Source organism: Onychomys torridus, chromosome 1, assembly GCF_903995425.1.
Source record: "Onychomys torridus chromosome 1, mOncTor1.1, whole genome shotgun sequence".
Taxonomy (NCBI): Eukaryota; Metazoa; Chordata; class Mammalia; order Rodentia; family Cricetidae; genus Onychomys; species Onychomys torridus.
This window is the reverse complement of record NC_050443.1, coordinates 152,965,821-152,987,365: the sequence shown is the minus strand read 5'-3', so window position 1 is coordinate 152,987,365 and position 21,545 is coordinate 152,965,821. Positions and strand designations below refer to the sequence as shown.

At 43.7% G+C, this 21,545-nt stretch overlaps 2 protein-coding genes across 2 annotated transcripts; both read right to left on the bottom strand.

Moving 5' to 3' along the window:
- Positions 1 to 1,601: 1,601 nt before the first annotated feature.
- LOC118578189 (interferon-induced protein with tetratricopeptide repeats 1-like) lies at positions 1,602 to 16,874 on the bottom strand. The gene is made up of 2 exons (XM_036178917.1): positions 16,792 to 16,874; positions 1,602 to 2,985 (listed from the first exon to the last, which is right to left on the bottom strand). The coding sequence occupies exons 1-2, from the start codon at positions 16,872 to 16,874 to the stop codon at positions 1,602 to 1,604; spliced, it is 1,467 nt and encodes a 488-aa protein (XP_036034810.1).
- Positions 16,875 to 18,702: 1,828 nt separating this feature from the next.
- Positions 18,703 to 21,001, bottom strand: LOC118578178 (interferon-induced protein with tetratricopeptide repeats 1-like). The gene is made up of 2 exons (XM_036178906.1): positions 20,994 to 21,001; positions 18,703 to 20,086 (listed from the first exon to the last, which is right to left on the bottom strand). Exons 1-2 carry the CDS (start codon positions 20,999 to 21,001, stop codon positions 18,703 to 18,705), a joined length of 1,392 nt encoding a protein of 463 aa, XP_036034799.1.
- Between the last annotated feature and the right edge of the window lie 544 nt (positions 21,002 to 21,545).

The following is a 21,545-nucleotide window of genomic DNA, read 5'->3' as shown; positions in this document are numbered from 1 at the left end:
TCTGAAACATCCAGTGTCTGACACATACATCATCCCTTGAAAACCTAGTAAAGGTGTTCCCCTGGAGCCAGTGTGAAAATGCTCTCCTGGAAGAGAATTGTCTCCCATGTTCCCAGACCCAAGCTTGTGAATCAAACTGCATGCCCTCTTGCTGGCTCCCGATCTTTCTCTCTCCCATCCACTTTCCTTTCCAATCAGTTACTCTTCATCTGCCTTGGTTGAAACTATTAGGAAGCAGTATTGTGAATCCTGAGAGTTTTCTTTTGCTTGAATCTAAAAGACATGATTTTGGCTTATCAAAGAAAAATCTATTAAAAATATCAGAAGTATTTCCCCAAGTATCAGGTGTGGTGGTATTGTGTTGCCCAAAATATTTTGTACCCTAATAAACTTATCTGGGGTCAGAGGACAGAACAGCCACAATATTAAACATAGAAGCTAGGCAGTGGTAGCACATGTCTTTAATCCCAGGGAGTGATGGTAGAAAGGAAAGATATATAAGATGAGAAGACCAGAAACTAGAAGCATTTGGCTGGTTAAGCTTTTAGGCTTTGGAACAGCAGTTCTGCTGAGATCCATTTGGTGAGACTCAGAAGCTTCCAGTATGAGGAAACAGGATCAGCTGAGGAAATGTCAAGGTGAGGAAGCTGTGGTTTTTTCTGTTTCTGTGATATTCCAGCAATCACCCCAATAACTGGCCTCAGGTTTGATTTTATTAATAAGACCTTTTAAGATTCCTGCTATAATCAGGTGAATGAACCCTAAACACATCCCTAGCAACATAACCCCCAATGATAAAGAGCAGCTGTTGGTTAACAAGGCAGCATCAGTCATCCTTATTATCCCATGATGTGGAGAATGAATTATGGCCTTCATCCTTCCACAAATGCCTTGCAGGGTTTATATTCAGAACTTTCTTTCCTGCCTGCCACTAGACTTCTGTTAGTTGATTCTGCTGCTATCCCAAGCCTTCTTGAGGACACTGAAGGGATATCCTTTCCATTCTATCAACAAATTACACTGGAAGATTTTGTGATTCAAGGAATTTTACTGAATATACTTTAGTTGAGGTGAAAACATCACATATAACACACTATCAATAGCACAGAATACTGGACAAATCTCCTCATATCATCTTCTGTCTGTAAGGTCCTGGCAGGATTCCTTTGCTTGGCTATCCCCAAACTTAAGAGTCTTATTAGATGTGAATAATTGTGCAGTAAGGTGAGACCTTTCATCTTTCAAAGTCTCCCCTTGGCTCATTTGGTTTCCTCTGGCACTACACTGTACTAAGAGTATCTGGTGAAATAAAGTTAAAGCTTCCTTGGAAAGACTACTGTCCAGGACACTGGCAGGCAGAAGATGGAAGACTTTCATTCCCAAGACACAGACATAAGGAAAAGATGTCCTAGGATCCCACAGCTTAGGGAGTGCAGATCAGCAGGAGTCAGACCTGGTCAGTAAGTGAGTAGGTGCAGTGGGGTGCAAGATCCTTATAGACACCACAATGAGGCATGACAAAGAGTTTGGAGAAAGAAACTAGGAAGGAGGGTGGGAAACGTCAGTTATGAGTACATTCACTTCACAGAGGTGAGCTGCATTCAGAATTCAGGGTTCACCTCCTCAGTGAGCCTCAGAGCTGTCTCATAGCACTGCAGGGCCTCTTCCTTTTCCCCCTTCAGTTTGTGGACTAAGCCAAGCAAGCTATAGCTCTCCACAAGTCGAACATCCTGGCTAGCATGTCTTCTGGCCACTTCCTCCAAAGTTGTGAGTAGTTTCCTCCAGACAAAGTTTTTTTGTTTCAGATGAAGTCCTATTAAGTAATGGCTGATCGCCTTGTCCTCTGATTTCCGATGAAAGTCTTGGTAAAGGCCATAGCGGAAATGAATATCCTGCCTTTTGTGAAACTGAATAATCATGTTTGGTTCCTTCATGTTCAGTGCCTTCTGGAAATTTGCCTCTGCTTCTTCATACTGGCCAATTTCTGCCTGCACTTCAGCCATGAAAACATAAGCCATCTCAAATGTGGGCCTGAGTTTCACAGCCTCTTGAAATTCAAAAAGGGCCTGTTGTGCCGCCTGCCTTTGGGCCTGCTTATTGCTGGATGTCCTCAGTTGCATCACTTGTCGATGGTAGCAGAGCCCTAGTTGGTAATGCAGGTAGCTAGAGGCAGGGGATGCCTGCAAGGCCCTGTGTAGCAGAGGGAGAGCCTTGTCTATGCAGCCTTTCCTTCGATAATACTTGGCTACATAGCGCAAGATAGAGTGTCGGCAGGATGTGTTACTGAGGGCTTCTTCAATGTGTGCTTCTGCTTCAGCTGCTTCTCCCACATCCTGAAGCTTCAGGGCAAGGTACACTTTAATATTTGGATCTTCTGGATTTAACCTGACAGCCTTCCTTAGGGGTTCTAGAGAGATACTATTATCATCAAAGTCTATGTGATAGGCTGCAACTGCATAGCCAATGTTGTATTCAGGGTTTTCAGGCTCATCTTTCAGAGCCATCTGAAAGCAGGTCCTGGCTACTGCATAATTCTTTCCTCCACACTTCAGCAAGGCCCAGCCTTGCTCACAGTCATTCTCTGCACAATCTATATAATGGCGGAAAGGACTGCCCAATTCCTTGCAAGTGTTCTCTACCTTGTCCAGGTAGGTCTGGGCTTCTGACAAGCTGCCCATGTGGTAATGCACCCAGGCACAGTTGCCCCAGGTCACCAAGTTTCTCATGCCCAAGTCTTCTCTCTCGATCAAGGCTTCTGCTTCTTTCAAGCTCTGCAGGGCTTCCTCATGCTGACCTTTCAGGTGTTTCATATAGGCCCGGAAGTTGAGCATTCGCACTGTGTTCTTGATGTCTAGGAACTCAACCTCATCCAAGATCCTCATTTCCAAATCAGGTATGTCAATGTCTTCAAACAGCAGATCCCATGTGAAGTGACAACTCAGCTGAATCAGATTCTCCTTGACCTGATCACCACCAGCATTCTCCCTATGAGAGGGAAGCAGGTGATTGGTTATGTGAGAAATGACCCAAAAATTGACAATTAACTCCAAGGTAAATGCATTTCACAACATTCTTGCTTATTTCCTGAAAGTCTGACATTTTGTTCCTTTAGAATTTCTTGATTATTTTAAATCAATCTCTCAATTCCATTTATTTGTACTGCCAGAGACTTCTTGTACATTCCTGACAATGTAGCTGTGCTTACAATCTCAGGTAGTAAGTCAATCCTTTCAGTCAAGGCTGGACATTGCCACACAGATACAGGCACATAAACATACATGTCAGACTCCTTATCTGAGGTTTGGAACTCTGAAATTCTATTCCCCCTTTCCTTATGTCTTCAAGGACTATGTGTACAAGTTTATGTCACCTGAATGACATAGACAGGACCTGTCTGTGTGGTAAACACTGAATGTTGAGGAGAAGTCACTGGGGGTCTGCCTATTTCATCTCAGACACAAACAAGGAGCTGTTCTCCATAGGCGGATTCAGAACAAATGTTCTCTGACTTGTGATACTGGGGATATGACTCTTCTCTAGAACTTTTATCTTTGGATAATTTAGCTGGGGAGCTTCCAGAGAGTAAGTTAACTTAGCTCTCCCCTCTTATGGTTACGAAGAATCCCTTTATTTTAAAGATGCTTATACAACTTCATGCCTTTTCTTGTTTCCCTATAGTGCAGTACATGTAGTTCCAACGTATGTATCACTCCTGTCTCAGAGAAACACCTCTAGAATCAAGTCACTTAGCTTTAGGGTAATAAGGCAAAAGCAAGCAACTTGGAGACCTTCTGTGCTCAGAAGGCAAAAAGGCCCTTGGTCCTGTTGGCAGCTGTCTCTGCCAGATCCCAGAGATGTCATAGTGCTTAAACCAGCTGTCTTCACTTTTTACCTGGCCATGCCAAGAATAGTAGAATACAGGTGTGCTGTCCTCTTAGGTCTTACCCATAACTGAGCACACTAGCATTGTGTGATAAGGGTAGGGTAATGGAAACAGACAGCCATCTAGACATCTCATGGATCAGTCAATTGGTCAGGTTTGCACACCCATACCTCCTGCCTGCATCCATGAATGTTATGAACAATGCACTAGTGACCATTGATGGCCCTCTCTTCCAGGTCCCAATTTTACAAGACCATAGTGTTTTTCAACCTTCCTAATCCTGTAGCCCTTTAATACAGATCAGCATCTTGTGGTGACTGCCAACCTTGAAATTATTTCATTGCCACTTCATAACTGTAATTTTGCTACTGTTATCAATCATAATATATATATCTGATTTGCGTCCCCCAGATGGATGGTGACACATTATTGAGAACTGCTGTACAAAAGGAACTTTGTCTTCTTTCTTTCAGTGAAGTTCCCACTTATAATCCCACAATAAATCTTCTGGAAACCACCTAATGTGGAGCATTAACATCAGTTTTCTATACTGTAAGATCAGAACATAAAACCACCATTGACTCAATGGAAGCTTTGTGTGACTGAGAGCTTTGGCACACTGAGTCCTGAATTAAAATTCACCTTAGTCTAGGAACCTTCTGTCAAACTCAAATCCTCTTCCTTGTCATTTGACTAGTTTTCAATGCAGAACTTCCCTAAACATTATTGACTTGAGGACCATCTAGTGCATGGAACAGGAAAAGGACCATAACTGAAATGATGTGATGTTTGGTCAGGATAGTGTTTTCCTCCTAAACCTCTGAAAAGTATAGATACATGGAAAGCTTCCCAGTGAGTGCAGAACCCATCTTTCTCCTTCCCCCAGGGTCTTTCAACATGCACATCTTCTACAACTACAGTAAGAGAACAAGTGAGGGAGCTGAGGCGGTTGCTATGACACGTGGACCACTGTCATTTGTCCCCTTAATGACCTAAGCACAGGAACGGACATTCATCAGCTGATGTAGGCTCCTTCCTCACCACTGCCTCCAGTTCCTGCTGCCCTGTCCAGACACACCTGTAGCCTTAGTCCTCACACAGTTTTTAGGCTTTGGCAACTGTCAATTTGGTCTCTATCACTGTAATCAGTCATTTAAGAATGGTAATGTAAGTGTGAAATGACACACAAAAGTTGTTGAATTTGTAGAAATCAGTCACTGCAAGAGAGAAGGCAAGAGAAAGTTGGAAAAGGGTCCATTTTGCCAAAGGGATGCATGAAAGTTGTATATAAACAATGAACACAGAAAACTGTTCAATTATTTAAAATAAATTAAAATAGAAATTAATGGAATAATAACTTGTATTAATGAGGCAGGGCAACATTCAAATGGTTCACTATAAAGAAAGGCCCATTAAGGAAAAACTGTTATCTACTAGACTAAGTGGAAGAAGATCTACCACTAGGTGGAGACCTGCCCATGCCTCCTCACTTAAAAGCTATTCTAGTTGGGGAGGTCCTTGATCTGGCTAATGATCTGCCCTGGAAAGGCAAGTTTACCTTCATCCACACTGAAGAGACAGGAGGAATACTTCTCCCTTTTATGAGGTAATGAAGTTTTCTTTCCCAGAATGTCTTCTCCCTGTAGTGCAATGCCTAGCAGCTGCCATGAGTTTGGGCTGAGCCTGCCTGCCTTTGGTGCCCTGACCTGGAAAGGTAAGACTATTCTGCCCATCCCACCAATACTTGTCATTTCTTTCTCCTCTAAAGCTCCCCTCCCAGCCATGTGGCTGCTTGTATAACCTGTTTCTGTCCTTCACGAAATCTCAATACAATATGTGTGCATATCCCATACTCCTGTTCTTCTTTATTCTCCTATTCTGAGCATCTACTATGACTGACAACTTTCTTGCCATGGGCCTTGCCATTAAAATTGCAATCAATTATCCTGGATCTCTCTTTTCAGTCCATTTCTAAGTTCTTTTAAAAGGCAACTTGCCACGCCTATGACGGTGTCGCCTGCATGACAAATGCCTTGGATGAGGTAGTTATGTGGGAAAGGGGGTCTTGCAGCCCTCGGATCTATGCCCCCAGCCACCCCCTCATCAATCTGCCTGAATCAAGGTGCCAGGCTACTCAGAACCACGCAGATCTGCTTGCAGAGGCTGGCTGGCACTCTGCCTTCTTCTCTTTGCAGCTGTAATTATTGCTGTTTCCTTGTGTATTAATTCCAAGAAGTTAACTCTTAATCTTCCTGATGTGCCCCATAAAGAGAGTAATGATTCCTCAAAAGTGGCTTTGATACCCCCACCTATGATTCAAGCTCTTAGACAAACAGTTCAAGGGGGTCCCTAAAGTTTGGGGGAATTCATGAATGATTTAGAGCAGAAAGAACTTATGATTCAGAAGGACAAAGATTCTAGCGAAGAGAGAATGAAAGTAAAGGTACAGGCACTCATAGGCAATTCACACGCGCAGCCGACAGCAGCTGCGAGGAACCAGTTACAGGAATTAGCCATTCCTACAAGAATTATTCAGGGACAAATAAAGTTTCTCATCAAGGGTCGATGGTGGCAACCCCCTAACTTTAATCTTAGATATAATAATTATTTAGAGCCATTACCTTTTACGGGAGCTTATGACATACATGGGAACTGATGTGTGAATCATAATGGTATGAAAACAGAACGGCGTAAGTTACAGTTCATGGAAAGATTAGCTAGGTACCGACCCCCCGGGTGCCTTCTCACCCACAGACAAAGGTTAAAATATTTTCACACAAATGAAACCATGGTTAGAACAATGATGGAAAGGGTTTAATTTTGATACAGAACAAAAGTGTAGAAGGAAAACTACAGCTAGGGCCGTAATGTTCTCTGTCCGGATGAGGAACCACAAAAGAAAAAGTAAAGGCTATACTCATGAGATCTGTTAATCATTCTGAGAAAAGTGTGTGACTACATTGTTGATTCTATGTCTATCACCCTACTGGCCTATTGCCATGTTTCCTCAAGTCACTGTATAAAATTCACTGCTTGGTCTGAGTAAAATTGCAGCAGCTTCACAACATACTCTCGTGTCTGTGGCTGTCTGTCATTCGCCGAATCCCACTTATCCTGAGTACCTTCACCCCGTTCTCCCTTGGTCTGGTGGTCTAGCTGAGATCCAGTCCGCGGCAGCAACTAAGCACTCTAAGAGGACACCCACTCTTCACCTTATCACTAAGATAATACAACTCCCCAAAGAATGACAGATTCAATGCAATCCCTATTCATAGACACATGACAGTTTTGAAATGAAGCTTTAAATCTCAAATAGTATAAAATGTATCAAGATGCTACAATAACAAAAGTGATTTTTGAACACATCGAATTAGACTCACTATAGTTGAAACAATCAACGTAGTATTGTGCAAGAATGAGTACTCCTGTAAGAGAAAAGGGACATATAAGCCATGGGGATTTAATTACATGAAGCACAAAGTGGTAAACACCGAATGCACGGCTGAGCCCTTCTGCCTAGGCTGCCACAGGGGGAAAAAAAGGAACACAGAGGTATACACAACAGAACATTTTCACTTGTAACTTAGGAAATTATAAATCTCAGATTAAATTGCCTGAGTATATATTACCTCACCTAGTAGGTGTTCTTCCTGAATTGCAGAGGGCCACATGCCTGTTCCATGGTCAGGATGTCTTTCTAGTCTGAGCCATGAACTTTGAATGTATGTGGTGTGTGTGTGTGTGTGTGTGCGTGTATGTGTATTTATAAGGGGTGCTAATGTCAAGGCATCCATATGAACCTCAGAGGACAGCATTAGGACTCATCTTTACCAGCTTGTGTTTGCAGAAGGAAAGCCAAGTGGTTCCCTCTCTTCTCTCAGCAGGAAAACTGGGATTGTAATCCTCATGCTTGCTTGGCAAGCCCTTGACCCACTCAACCCTCTGAGCTGCACCATTTTATGTCTCCAAGGGAAGCAAGTGTGATGCTAATTCCCTCCTTTCTTAAGGCATTTCAGATATTAAGGAAAGTGTATTGAGATTGGGAACCACAAAAAGTGCAGCATCAATGACCATGAAGGAAGCCAGATTGCAGATGAACCTATAGCCCTTTCTTTACTAGGCATCAAGTAATGGACAGAGGATACTCAAAATGCCCTTGATGTACCAACCTGGAGAAGAGACAGACTCTTTGTTGATGCCACGTGGAATGCCATTTTGTATGCTGTGAATGTGTGTTGCTCTAATTGGTTGATAAATAAAATGCTGATTGGCCAGTAGCCAGGCAGGAAGTATAGACAGGATAAGCAGACAAGGAGAATTCTGGGAAGAGGAAGGGAGAGTCAGGAGTCACCAGACAGACACAGAGGAAGCAAGATGACAAGGCAGTGCTGAGAAAAGGTACCAAACCACGTGGCTAAACACAGATAAGGATTATGGATTAATTTGAATGTAAGACCTACTCAGTAATAAAGCCTGAGCTAATGAACAAGAAGTTAGTTATAAATAATATTAAGCTACTGTGTGATTACTTTATAAAAGGCTGTGGAACTGTGGGTGAGAGTCTTGTCCCAACTGTGGGTCAGGCAGGACACAGGAAACGTCTGACTGCAATGAGCCTCATGGCCCAGTGTAGCACAAAACTTCAAAGTTCTTATTAATAAAAACAAACCCAGAGCCAGGTATTGGGGTGAACCCTAAATGATCAGAGCAACAGAACAAGCCACAGCCACCTCGCCTTTCCAGTTCCTCAGCTGACCCTGTTTCCTCAGACTGGAAGCCTCTAAGTCCTCATCCAAATAGATCTCAGCTGAACTGCTACTCAAAAGCCTAAAAGCTTAACCAGATCTAGTTGCTTCCTGGTTTTCACACCTTCTATACCTTTCTTCTTTCTGGCATCACTTCCTAGGAATAAAGGCATAAGTCACCATGCCTGGCTGTTTCCACTGTGGCTTTGAACTCACAGAGATCCAGATGAATCTCTGCTTCCCAAATGATAGAATCAAAGGCATGTGTGCCACCATTTTCTAGCCTCTATGTCTATCTAGTAGCTGTTCTGTCCTCTGACCCCAGATAAGATTATTAGGATACACAATATATTGGGGGTCACAATATATCACCACAGCCCAGTGTCTTTTAACTTATCCCTCTGCTCACTAGTCCTTTGTCATTTTACAGAGTGCTGTTTTGGAATGAAATGTCTCTTTTTCTGTTACTAATCATGTGCCCTGGTCCAGTTCATAGATATTGAATGTAAACACTTGTATATTTCAAAAGTGCCCCAGGGAAGGTTTCCCAACTGTGAGTACACTCAGGTCTTTACCTGTAATATTTGATGAGCCAGGCTAGAAAGAGACAAAGGCATAAGAAGTTTCTATCCTCTCAGTCTCTGTCTCTGCCTGTTTCCCTCTGTCTCTGTCACTCCAAAACAACCAAATGCATGGTTATTTCTTCTTTTACAGAGCATTTAGATGTGATGGAGAGATTTCTGTAGGCAGATTAATCATGGCCCATGGGCATCAGATTCAATCCTGTTTTCTTTGCTTTCCCTGCCTACAGTAGAGCACAGTGAATTAGAGATTGTGCCCACACCTTATGGGAAATAAAGGCATTGGCAGGGCAGCTAAAATCACCTGAAATCTGAACACCAGCTGTCCAGGAAGATCTGCCTAGTTGCGAGGCTCACAAGGATCCTACTGGGGACCTGTGCCCTGAGGAGGTGCCACATGAACTTCTGCATAAGTCCTTGCACCAAGAAAGCTGAGCAGCACAGAGGCTACAGCCATTTCTGTGGGTAATCTGGACAGAGAGCAGCCAGGATCCCACTGCCCTGTGGTTGCTCAGGATCCACTGTGAAGTTGGAGATCTCCAGCCTTTCTCATTCTACAGAAATGCCTTTGGAAACCAAAGTCTTAAGCACCTGGGTCACTGACTCTATGGTAATGACCATCACCTGGCAGGTCCTACAGCCTTCTGCCCTCTACTTACTTTGGCTCCATACTTTCCTACCACTGAACTCTGTATTCTATTTCAACATTCCCCAACAGCTCTCAGCCTCCTCCATATTCATGTACAATAGATGGTCCTATGTATAAAGAAAGAAGAAGAATCCCCCAAGTCAAGGGATGCTCACTGTAGCAAAGAGTCAGTGCAAACACCTCCACTGACTAACACTTTTAATCGGAATGGCAAATTCAAATATAAAAACTCAGGGCCATTCACACAAATGAGACTCTACTTGAATATGTATAGTATATATTGCATATATAATGAATATATATGTTATATATATTTACACAAAAACCTTGAACAGAATCTCAAGGGGTCCTTTGTGGATCTGATGGGTACATCCCTAGGACAATGAAGGACTGGGGTTAGGGGATGGGAAGGAGGACACTCTAAGCATCTGCTCTCTTTGAGTGCTAAGTAGGTAGAGTGGGAACTTGTCCATTCCTGAAGTTCTCATTGGTAACCGTCTCTCTCTGTGAGATGAGCATGCTAAAGTCACCCCAGGTGTTTCTAAATACATGTGTGAGACAGCCTGAAACACTAAAGCCAGCTAGCTGTCACCCATCTATCACCTGCCAACAGCACACCCATTAAACAAGGTCCCTGGAACCTCAGGACAATTAGTCTCCTTGTTCCCTTTTCAGTAGCAGAAAGAGAAGGCAGAAGACAGAACAAAGGAATAGAAGCAGGCTCAGTCAGACCTGATCACAAGGAAATGTCTGTGTGCTGGGTTCACTCAAACTGCAGAGCAGGGAAATCCTTACCCCATGGATGCTGTGAAGGTGGCAGCAGTTCTCTGGGTTCTCACCAGGACAGGCTCCTCAGAATCCTGCCTTGACTCTCTGCTGTCTTGTGGACTTGCACACCAACTGCACTCTCAGAGAAGGGCTAGGAGACAGCTCTGGGAGCGGTGTGGGTGTGGGTGTGGGTGTGTGTGTGGGGGGGTGTGCTTTTATAGTCACAGTAGGAACCTGAAACAGAAAGTGAAACTAAAGCCTGAAGGTGTCTCCTCAGGGAAACTGAGGGCAAACAGGTGTGGGCCTTCTTTTCTCTCCTCTGATCCAATGGGAAGAGGGAATCTGGAACAGACTGACATGTCAGTTCCATCCAGCTGTCCAGAGAGAGATCCCTGGCACCAGTATATGCTGTTAGTCAGGGGTTGATGGAGGTGGTGTGGACATAAAGACCCATCCTGGCATCTCCACAAGCACCATTGTTCCTCAGTCAAAAGAACTGCAGTTCTGCACTGTCTGCTAGGGACTGAGACCACACTCATGGATTTGATGGCATGGCAGAGGGGAAGTTTGGGCATGGAGGAGTCCATCTGCAGGTGAGTTCCCCTGCAGCCCGGAAAGGATCCATCTCAGCTGGTTTGGTGTGTCCCTCTCCTTAGGAACTACTGCAGGTGTGATCATTCAAGTCCATTCCCTCTGCAGAGCTTCTCAGTCTACCTGAGGCTTTAGGAGTTAACCCTTCATTATTAACTAGGCCATTTTCCCAGAGCCTAAAGTCATGGAGTCTTGCTTTCTGTTACCTTCTCCTGAGGTGTCTGTTTGTAAAGGGCTCTTGCCACCAGTCACAGCCACATCATCAAGAGCCAAGCATAGAATCTCTAGTGAATGCTTTATTCACAGCCTTGATGCCATCCTATCTTAAATGCTGAGACTAGTGTAGGGAACTGCAGAAGGTGGGGCTCAGACTGGTTCAGGCCGAGGTCAAGTCCCTTAGTCTCTTGTCTTGTTTTCATGGTAACCTACTTTCTCAGCCCTATTGCTTTCTGGTTCCTTAGCCTGGCCATTCATTGCTGTGTCCCCAAATATAGCTCATCCTTCACTCCTCCAAATATGAAAAAAATCATTGAAAGGGACTTAAATATCTAACTCCATCTCTTTGATAGAATGATGAACTGTCCTGAAAGTTTCTCTGACCATAGAGTTTTATCCCTAAACCTCAGTCAGCTGACACCAACAGGAGATGAGGGCTCCTTGGCCACTTTCCCAATGAAGTTTAATTATAAAGAACCAGGAGGTATGTGTCTTTTAGGTGCCTAGGCATGTGACACAGAGCTTAAATGCTTTTTATAAAGCCTGCCTCCTGGGATCAGTCACCAGTATCCTTGGTTGTAGAGAGAATTAAATCAAGAGGGTTATACTGACTTTCACAATATGTCATGACACATTTGCTGAGGGCCATGGCAGTATATGACAGGTGACAACTAGTGTTTGACAGGTCGACCCACCAGATGTGTATGTCCCTAATGAGGAGTCTCACCTGGCAGAGCCATGGGGTCACTGGCTGTGGAAACCAGTTCCTTTCTGTCTGTAACTTTCTCTGGTACCACTGGTATGTCTCCCTAAAAAGAACAGCTGTGGGGTGCTTTCCATGGTGCTTTGCTGGTGTGTTTTACATCTGAGGACACACATTTAGCTGTGGATTTCTGTTTAAGCTGTACACTTCTGATGAACAGAAATATTACACTGTACACTTCTGATGAACAGAAATATTACCAGAGTATTCTTCTTTACTGACACAGGAAAGTAACAGTATTCTCCATCTATGATAGCCTTTGACTCATTTTGCAAATACCTTAGAACTAGTCCAAAGCAGACTAAGCTGCCTCTAGAGAGAATACACAAAGACTAATCCCTCATGTTGTTTATTGCTACATCAAGGCCAGGCTGTTTACATCAAGACACAGTCTAGTAGTAGCTCCCTTTCTGCATGTCCCCTGACCACACAGCTTCAGCCAATGTCTAAACCCCTCACCAACTTAGAGCTGCATGCATGGGTCAAGGTGACATTACTATCCTAAGAGAAGCTACATGACTTATCTTGTGTTATGAGAATGGGTGGGGCCCTGAAAATGTAATTTACACTTGTCCAGAGTTTGGTTATGGTGAGGCAGTAGCAGTGTAGAGAGAGATGGCCATGAAGAGCTATGTGAGTGTAGTGTGTGTGTGTGTGTGTGTGTGTGTGTGTGTGTGTGTGTGTGATGAAGATTCATGAGGAAAGTGTGAGGGAGTGAGTGGGTGAAAGAGTGAGTAAAGAGTGAGTGAGTAATCTAGCCCAAGTGTGTGTGTGTGAGTGAGTGTGAGAGAGAGCCATGTGACAGAGCTGCTGCTGTGTGAGGACCTCTGCCTAGGAACTGTGAAAAGTGCTGTAGGTGAGAGAGCTGTGTCAATGAGATGTTTAGCTGTGGCCGTGTGGAGATTTGTAACTGTGGAGACAAGGAAGATGAAGCTGTGTAGAAAAGAGATGCAGAAGTGAAATGTATGTAAAGAAAGATGTGCAGCCATGTGAAAAGATATGTGGCTGTGTGCATTATTGTGGAGATAGGCAGCAGTGTGGACACAAAGAGTCAGAGACCATTTCTTAAGATGAAGAGAAAGTTATCAGAAGGCTTGTGTGTTTTTTTTTTATTTCATCAGTCATAGATAGATTAAAATTTATTCCTAATTACCCTCAGATAAAAAAAAGTTTCCTATCCCTCACTACTGTGAGGCATTACTTTTGTTTTTGTTTTTGTTTTTCGAGACAGGGTTTCTCTGTGTATCTTTATGCCTTTCCTTGATCTCCCTCTGTAGACCAGGCTGGCCTTGAACTCACAAAGATCAGACTGCCTCTGCCTCCTGAGTGCTGGAATTAAAGGAGTGTGCCACCAATGCCCAGCTAAGGCATTCCTTTTATTATGTTGAGAGGATTGTGGAAGCTGGTCTTCAGTGTGTAGCTGTTTCAGCTTTGACCTAGAAGCACTATCCCTAGCGAGGCCTCTGGTAATTACCACTCCTACCTATGACCTGCCCCTGGGTGGGAGCTGACCTAAGATCAGCCTTAAGACTGAAGATCCATATGGGCCAGCTCCTTTGGTTCCTTATAATCCTGGATGCTGAAAGTCAGAGTTCTGCAGAGAACCCTGTTGGACTACATCTCACCTCTCCCACATCCTGTAACCACCCCTTAATGGCTGTAAGCTACCCCAAAATAAACCTCCTTTTAACCACATGGAGTTGCCTTGTTAAATCCCCACAATACTGGTCTCTCATAGTCAGCTATACACATTGGTTGTCACCCGCCCCCCCCATCACAAACATTCACAAGCCCATCATATACCTCAGAAATGGATGGGAATGATACCTTTTAAAAGCATAGCATTGAAAGGACCAAGGTGACTAAAGGGTCTTTACTCAAAACTGGCTTCTCTGAGCATTGAGTTTTCTCTCTTTGCGCCTTGGCTGAGTGTGAACTGACTGTGACAACTGTCTGTTCATCCAGTTACAGGACAACTGTCTGCTCATCCAGAGTCCACAGACAGCTCCTCAACCCAGCCCTGTAACTGCCCTGCATACAGCTCCTGGAACTGACCTTCAAGTGCATGGGAGTCACTCCAGCCTCTGCCCCTCAGGCAGCTTCTCAGAAGCATGTTGAGCTCAGGACATGTTCTATGTCGTCTAAGCTACTTCATGTTGTAGGTTTTCCAGGCTGTGCATGGCTAAAGGAGATTCCATTTTACAAGCCAGTCTAGCTTCCATTTGAGGAGATGTCACCAACTGCTGAGGGCAATTTTAAGAGACATGCCATATTGCCTGCCTGAGTTAAGTTTCTGTTGTCCAGTATTGAGCCACTAACCAGAAACTTTTGACATGCCTGGACAAGTCTTGAGTTATTAGAATATAACTTAACATTTCCTTATCTTTCTGCTACAGTGATCATTAGTAACAATGTTTTGTGGTTAGGTTGCTTGGTTGGTTGCTTGGCAACTCAACAGTCCCCTGATCTTTTCCCAAAGAAAGTTTCCTGATCTGCTTACTATAAAACCCACCTGAGAAAAATAAACTTTTGCAGCTTGATCAGAATACTGTCTTACTGTCAATTCTTTGTGTCTCTTGTTCCTTTACATTCGCCATTCCCCTTTCTAGGGTCTCTGCTGAAGATCCCACTGGTCGAGACAACAAACCTGTGATCCACTTGCAGAGCCCTTAAGTGCACCAAAATGATTCTTTCTTCAACAGTTCAGTGCTGTATCTTCAAAAAGGTGAAACAGAGAAGAACTGGAAGGTTTCCATTTTTCAATCCTTAACTGCATAGAGTGAGTGTTCAAATGTTGTCTGCTCATATTCTCCTACTAATTATCCTTGCTTATCATTTAAGCTCCAGGGAATTATCCCACAGTGGGTAGAATGCTGCTTGTCAGGATCATTCCTAATAATTGGTTAGCTTCTAAAACATCGTTGACTCATGTTTGGGATAAAAGACAATGCTCTGTGTACATGCATGTGAAAGCCACTCATGTTTGAGCACAATACTCCAATGTAAATGTATTGGGGTGTCTCATTTTCCAAATCACCTCAGTCCATGGCAAGCAGAGGACCAAAAGGGATTCCTCCCCTACTCCTATAATGTGACTCTGGTGCCTGTTCTGTGAGGTTCAGCCTCAGGCTGGTATTTCACCTCTTCCTCCTTTGTCTCTGTAATAAACGGAACCATTTATGACGCTGGCCAAACAGTGTGAGGAAGAGAAGAAACAAATAGCTAACTGTATATGGGTACTTGTGCCTACAATCAAGTATTTTTGATTACATGTAAGAGAGAGAGAGAGAGAGAGAGAGAGAGAGAGAGAGAGAGAGAGAGAGAGAGAGTGTGTGGTGTGTGTAATCCACAGGGGAGAGATAAATGGGAACAGGAAAAAAAAGAAACCTTCAGGAAATGATGTGTCAGCATAGGCTATCAGTCCCATCCCAGTTATCCAAAGCAACTGCATGAGACTGACTCTTGTGAAAGGCAACATCACCTCTGCTAGCTCCCATATTCCTGGCTCATTAGTGAGTGATTGGAATGGCCTGGCAGATTTTAATCCTCACTGCATGTTAGAATCATTGGAGAACATCTAAATGAATTTTGCTCAGGCTCTTGGATAGCCCAACTGAACACACCCCAGAATCAGATTTAAAATCAGCTTTAAAGCAATCAATCAAGCCAGGTGGTGGTGGCACATGCCTTTGATCCCAGCATTCAAGAGGCAGAGGCAGGCAGATCTCTGTGAGTTTGAGGCCAGCCTGGGCTAAAGAGTGAGTTGCAGGACAGCCAGGACAGCTTCACAGAGAAATGCTGTCTGAGAATATCACTCAATCAGTCAAACAAATCAGAATTATAAGTGATTATGATGTGTACCTGGGTTTGAACCAGGGACAAAAAGGTCTTAGGAATTCTCTATCAATTTGAAACTACCTGAGTGTTAATCTGCGACTCAGTTGAGGTTCCAGTCCATTTTTCAGGGGTATGGTGAGAGTACCCAGGTGCAGTATCCTTTTTACATTGTACCTATTGTTCTTGGTGACTCTCTAGAGAAGAAGATGGGCAGTGTCTTCCTAATGCACAAGAAGACATGGGAAAAGAATGTGATTATGTATGCTCTATTAACAGTAGGGTACAGACAGATGTTAACACACATCTCCTGACATGGTACAAATATGCAGCATTAGGGAAGGTGTTCCATACAAAATACCTATGGGGGCTGGGGATTTAGCTCAGTGGTAGAGCCTGGGTTCGGGCCTCAGCTCTGGAAAAAAAAAAAAAAAAAGACAAAACAAAATACCTATGACTTGTTGAAAGCCATTACTTTTCTTTTAAAATCTGTTACCTTAAGCCTACACAGAGTAGGTCTTTCTATAACTTTAGGAACAAATCCAACAGCTGGAGGTCAATGCCCACTCCACCCCCAGCTGGATATCAGTGTTCTGGTACTTCTGTTACATTAGCATGCACTGGAGAAATTGCTGTGCCATTTGGGGTAATTATAGTTGAAGGAAAGCATGGCAGTGACTGCGGGTGATCCCAGGATGCTTTCCTGCTAAGGCCATAACAAGTGTGGGCACAAAACAGGCCATTGATCCACACTCACTTACCTCCTTCTCCATCTTTGCTGTGGAGTTTCTATTGTCAGTCCACGGAAAGTCAGGTTGTAGACATTTGTCCTACATTTGACCATGTTCACCATAGAACATTTGGAACAGTAGTGGCAACTAAGTACACACAATCTACATTTCATTAAGGATGTTATTAGTTATAGCTTGATGCTCAAAACATAATGCACAGTGATTTTTCTTAACTTTATTAATTTAATGTAGTTCACATGTATTTACTTTGTGTTTGTGGGCTTTCTCATATTCCCTCTCTCTCTCAATCTCTGTGTGTTGTGTCCCCCATGCTTGTCCTCGCACAGCTGTGGAGGGCACCCCTCAACTTGCTGTAGTTTCAGCCATGCAGTTGTATGAATGAGAAGATTAGGATGACAAAAGGAGACCATGCCCAGAGGGGATAAGGAAGAGCAAAGAAAACCCAACAGAGCTCACAGGACAGCTGAACAGCAGGAACAAGGAGAGAGGAGATGCAGAGGATGGGGAAGTGCTCCTGAGCATGGGCAGTGTGGGTCAGCAGACACAGAGCACATGGGTTCATGCTGGGCTTGCTGAGCCCTGGACCTAGGAACCACAGTGTACTTTAATCAAGGGGAGAATTTTAAGTGTTTATGTTCTCTACTTTAGACCCTATAGACTCCAACTATCATGGAGGGAAGTAAAGAGGCTTAGTCATAGCAGGACACCCTTGGTGTCTGAAACATCCAATGTCTGACCTACATATCATCCCTTGAAAACCTAGTAAAGGTGTTCCCCTGGAGCCAGTGTGAAAATGCTCTCCTGGAAGAGAAGTCTGCCAAGTCCCCAGACCCCAGGTTGTGAATCAAACTGCATGGCCTCCTGCTGTCTCCCAATCTTTCTCTCTCCTGGCTTCTTTTCTTCCCCATCAGCTACTCTTCCTCTGCATTGACTGAGACTGTTTGGGAGCAGTATTATGAATCCTGATTGTTTTCACTACATTTTTCCTTTGCTTGAATGTAATAAACAAGATTTTGGCTTATCAAAGAAACAACTAGTAAAAGGTATCAGCTGTATTGTTCCATGGTGTCAGGGGAATAAACCTTAAACCCATCTCTAGCAACATAATTCACAAAGTTAAACAGCAGCTGTCAGGTAGCAAGGCAGCATCAGTCACCCTTACTATCCCATGATGTGAAGAATGAAATATAATCTTTTTTTTTTCACATACCCCTTGCAGGGTTTTATTTGCACAACTTTCTTACCTGCCTGCCACTAAGCTTCTGTTAGTTGATTCTGCTCTCCCAAGCCTTCTTGAGGACACTGAAGATATATACTTTCCATCTTATCAACAAAAGACACTGGAAGACGTTGTAATTCAAGGAATTTTACTAATGAATTTTAGTTGAGTGGCAAACATCACATATAACACACTATCAACAGCACAGAAAAACTGGACAAACCTCCTTATATCATTCTGTCTGTATGGTCCCAGCAAGTTTGCTTTGCTTGGCTTTCCACAAACTTAAGACTCTTATTTGCTGTGAATAATTGTGCAGTAAGGTGAGACCTCTCAGGTTTCAAACTCTCCCCTTTGCTCACTTAGGTTTTCTCTGACACTGCACTGTACTGTTTCTGCTGACCTGAAGTGAAAGCTTCCATAGAGAAGACTTCTTTGACCAGGACACTGGCAGGCAGAGGATGGAAGACTTTCATTCCTAAGACACAGACATAAGGAAAAGATTTCCTAGGATCCTACAGCTCAAGGGAATGCAGATCATCAGGGGTCAGTCCTGGTCAGTAAATGAGCTGGGGCAATGCGGTGGAGCTTCCTTACAGACACCACAATGAGGCATGACAAAGAGTTTGGAGAAAGAAACTGAGAAGGAGGGCGGGAAACGTCAGTTATGAGTACATTCACTTCACAGAGGTGAGCTGCATTCAGAACTCGGGGTTCAAGCCACCAGTGAGCCTCAGAGCTGTCTCATAGCACTGCAGGGCCTCTTCCTTGTCCCCCTTCAGTTTGTGGACTAAGCCAAGCAAGCTATAGCTCTCCACAAGTCGAACATGCTCGTGAACATGTCTTTTGGCCACTTCCTCCAAAGCTGTGAGTAGTTTCCTCCAGACAAAGTTGTTTTCTTTCATATTAAGACCTATTAAGTAGTGGGTGATCGCATCGCCCTCGGATTTCCGATGAAAGCCTTGGTAAAAACCATAGCGTAAATGAATATCCTGCTCTTTGTGACACTCAAGATTCATGTTCACTTCCATCATATTCAGCGCCTCCTGGAAATTTGCATCTGCTTCTTCATATTGGCCAATTTCTGCGTGTACTTCAGCCATGCAAACATAAGCCATCTCAAATGTGGGCCTGAGTTTCACAGCCTCTTGAAATTCAAAAAGGGCCTGTTGTGCCGCCTGCCTTTGGGCCTGCTTATTGCTGGATGTCCTCAGTTGCATCACTTGTCGATGATGGCAGAGCCCTAGTTGGTAATGCAAGTAGCCAGAGGCAGGGGATGCCTGCAAGGCCCTGTGTAGCAGAGGGAGAGCCTTGTCTATGCAGCCTTTCCTTCGGTAATACTTAGCTATATAGCAAAAGGTATAGTGTTGGCAGGATGTGCTACTGAGGATTTCTTCAATGTGTGTTTCTGCTTCAGCTGCTTCTCCCACATCCTGAAGCTTCAGCACAAGATATGCTTTAATATTTGGATCTTCTGGATTTAACCTGACAGCCTTCCTTAGGGCTTCTAGAGAGATATTGTTGTCATCAAAGTCCATGTGATAGGCTGCAACTGCATAGCCAATGTTGTATTCAGGGTTTTCAGGTTCATCTTCCAGAGCCATTTGAAAGCAGGTCCTGGCTCCTGCATAATTCTTTCCTCCACACTTCAGCAAGGCCCAGCCTTGCTCATATTCTATCTCAGCACACTCCACAGTATAGCGGAAGGGACTGCCCAATTCCTTGCAAGTGTTCTCCACCTTGTCCAGGTAGGTCTGGGCTAGTGCTACCATGCCCATGTGGTAATGCACCCAGGCACAGTTGCCCCAGGTCACCAAGCTTCTCTTGCCCAACGTTTCTCTCTCAATAAAGGCTTCTGCTTCATTCAAGTTCTGCAGGGCTTCCTCATGCTGGCCTTTCAGGTGTTTCACATAGGCCAGGAGGTTTAGCATTCCCACTGTGTCCTTGAAGTCTAGGAACGCAAACTCTTCAGAGATCCTCCTTTCCAAATCAGGTATGTCAATGTCTTCAAACAGCAGATCCCATGTGAAGTGACAACTCAGCTGCATCAGACTATCCTTGACCTGATCACCACTGCCAATCTCCCTGTGAGAAGGAAGCAGGTGATTTGTTAAGTGAGAAATAGCCCCCAAATTGCCAATTAACTCCAAGCTAAATACATTTCACAACATTCTTGCTTATTTCCTGAAAGTCTGACATTTTGTTCCTTTAGAATTTCTTGATTATTTTAAATCAATCTCTCAATTCCATTTATTTGTACTGCCAGAGACTTCTTGTACATTCCTGACAATGTAGCTGTGCTTACAATCTCAGGTAGTAAGTCAATCCTTTCAGTCAAGGCTGGACATTGCCACACAGATACAGGCACATAAACATACATGTCAGACTCCTTATCTGAGGTTTGGAACTCTGAAATTCTATTCCCCCTTTCCTTATGTCTTCAAGGACTATGTGTACAAGTTTATGTCACCTGACTGACATAGACAGGACCTGTCTGTGTGGTAAACACTGAATGTTGAGGAGAAGTCACTGGGGGTCTGCCTATTTCATCTCAGACACAAACAAGGAGCTGTTCTCCATAGGCGGATTCAGAACAAATGTTCTCTGACTTGTGATACTGGGGATATAACTCTTCTCTAGAACTTTTATCTTTGGATAATTTAGCTGGGGAGCTTCCAGAGAGTAAGTTAACTTAGCTCTCCCCTCTTATGGTTACGAAGAATCCTTTTATTTTAAAGATGCTTATACAACTTCATGCCTTTTCTTGTTTCCCTATAGTGCAGTACATGTAGTTCCAACGTATGTATCACTCCTGTCTCAGAGAAACACCTCTAGAATCAAGTCACTTAGCTTTAGGGTAATAAGGCAAAAGCAAGCAGCTTGGAGACCTTCTGTGCTCAGAAGGCAAAAAGGCCCTTGGTCCTGTTGGCAGCTGTCTCTGCCAGATCCCAGAGATGTCATAGTGATTAAACCAGCTGTCTTCACTTTTTACCTGACCATGCCAAGAATAGTAGAATACAGGTGTGCTGTCCTCTTAGGTCTTACCCATAACTGAGCACACTAGCATTGTGTGATAAGGGTAGGGTAATGGAAACAGCCAGCCATCTAGACATCTCATGGATCAGTCAATTGGTCGGGTTTGCACCCCCGTACCTCCTGCCTGCATCCATGAATGTTATGAACAATGCACTAGTGACCATTGATGGCCCTCTCTTCCAGGTCCCAATTTTACAAGACCATAGTGGTCTTCCTAATCCTGTAGCCCTTTAATACAGATCAGCATCTTGTGGTGACTGCCAACCTTGAAATTATTTCATTGCCACTTCATAACTGTAATTTTACTACTGTTATGAATATAAATATCTGATATGTGTCCCCCAGATGGATGGTGACACATAATTGAGAACTGCTGTACAAAAGGAACTTTGTCTTCTTTCTTTCAGTGAAGTTCCCACTTATAATCCCACAATAAATCTTTTGGGAACTACCTATTGTGGAGCATTAACATCAGTTTTCTATATTGTAAGATCAGAACATAAAACCA

Bases quoted from the DNA above. Each gene is read 5' to 3' on its own strand.
- LOC118578189 (XM_036178917.1), bottom strand. From the start codon at position 16,874: ATGGTCAAATGTAGGACAAATGTCTACAACCTGACTTTCCGTGGACTG. The intron at 2,986-16,791 runs GTAAGTGAGTGT...TCCCTCTCATAG, and splicing joins CAGCAAAGATGGAGAAGGAG to GGAGAATGCTGGTGGTGATC.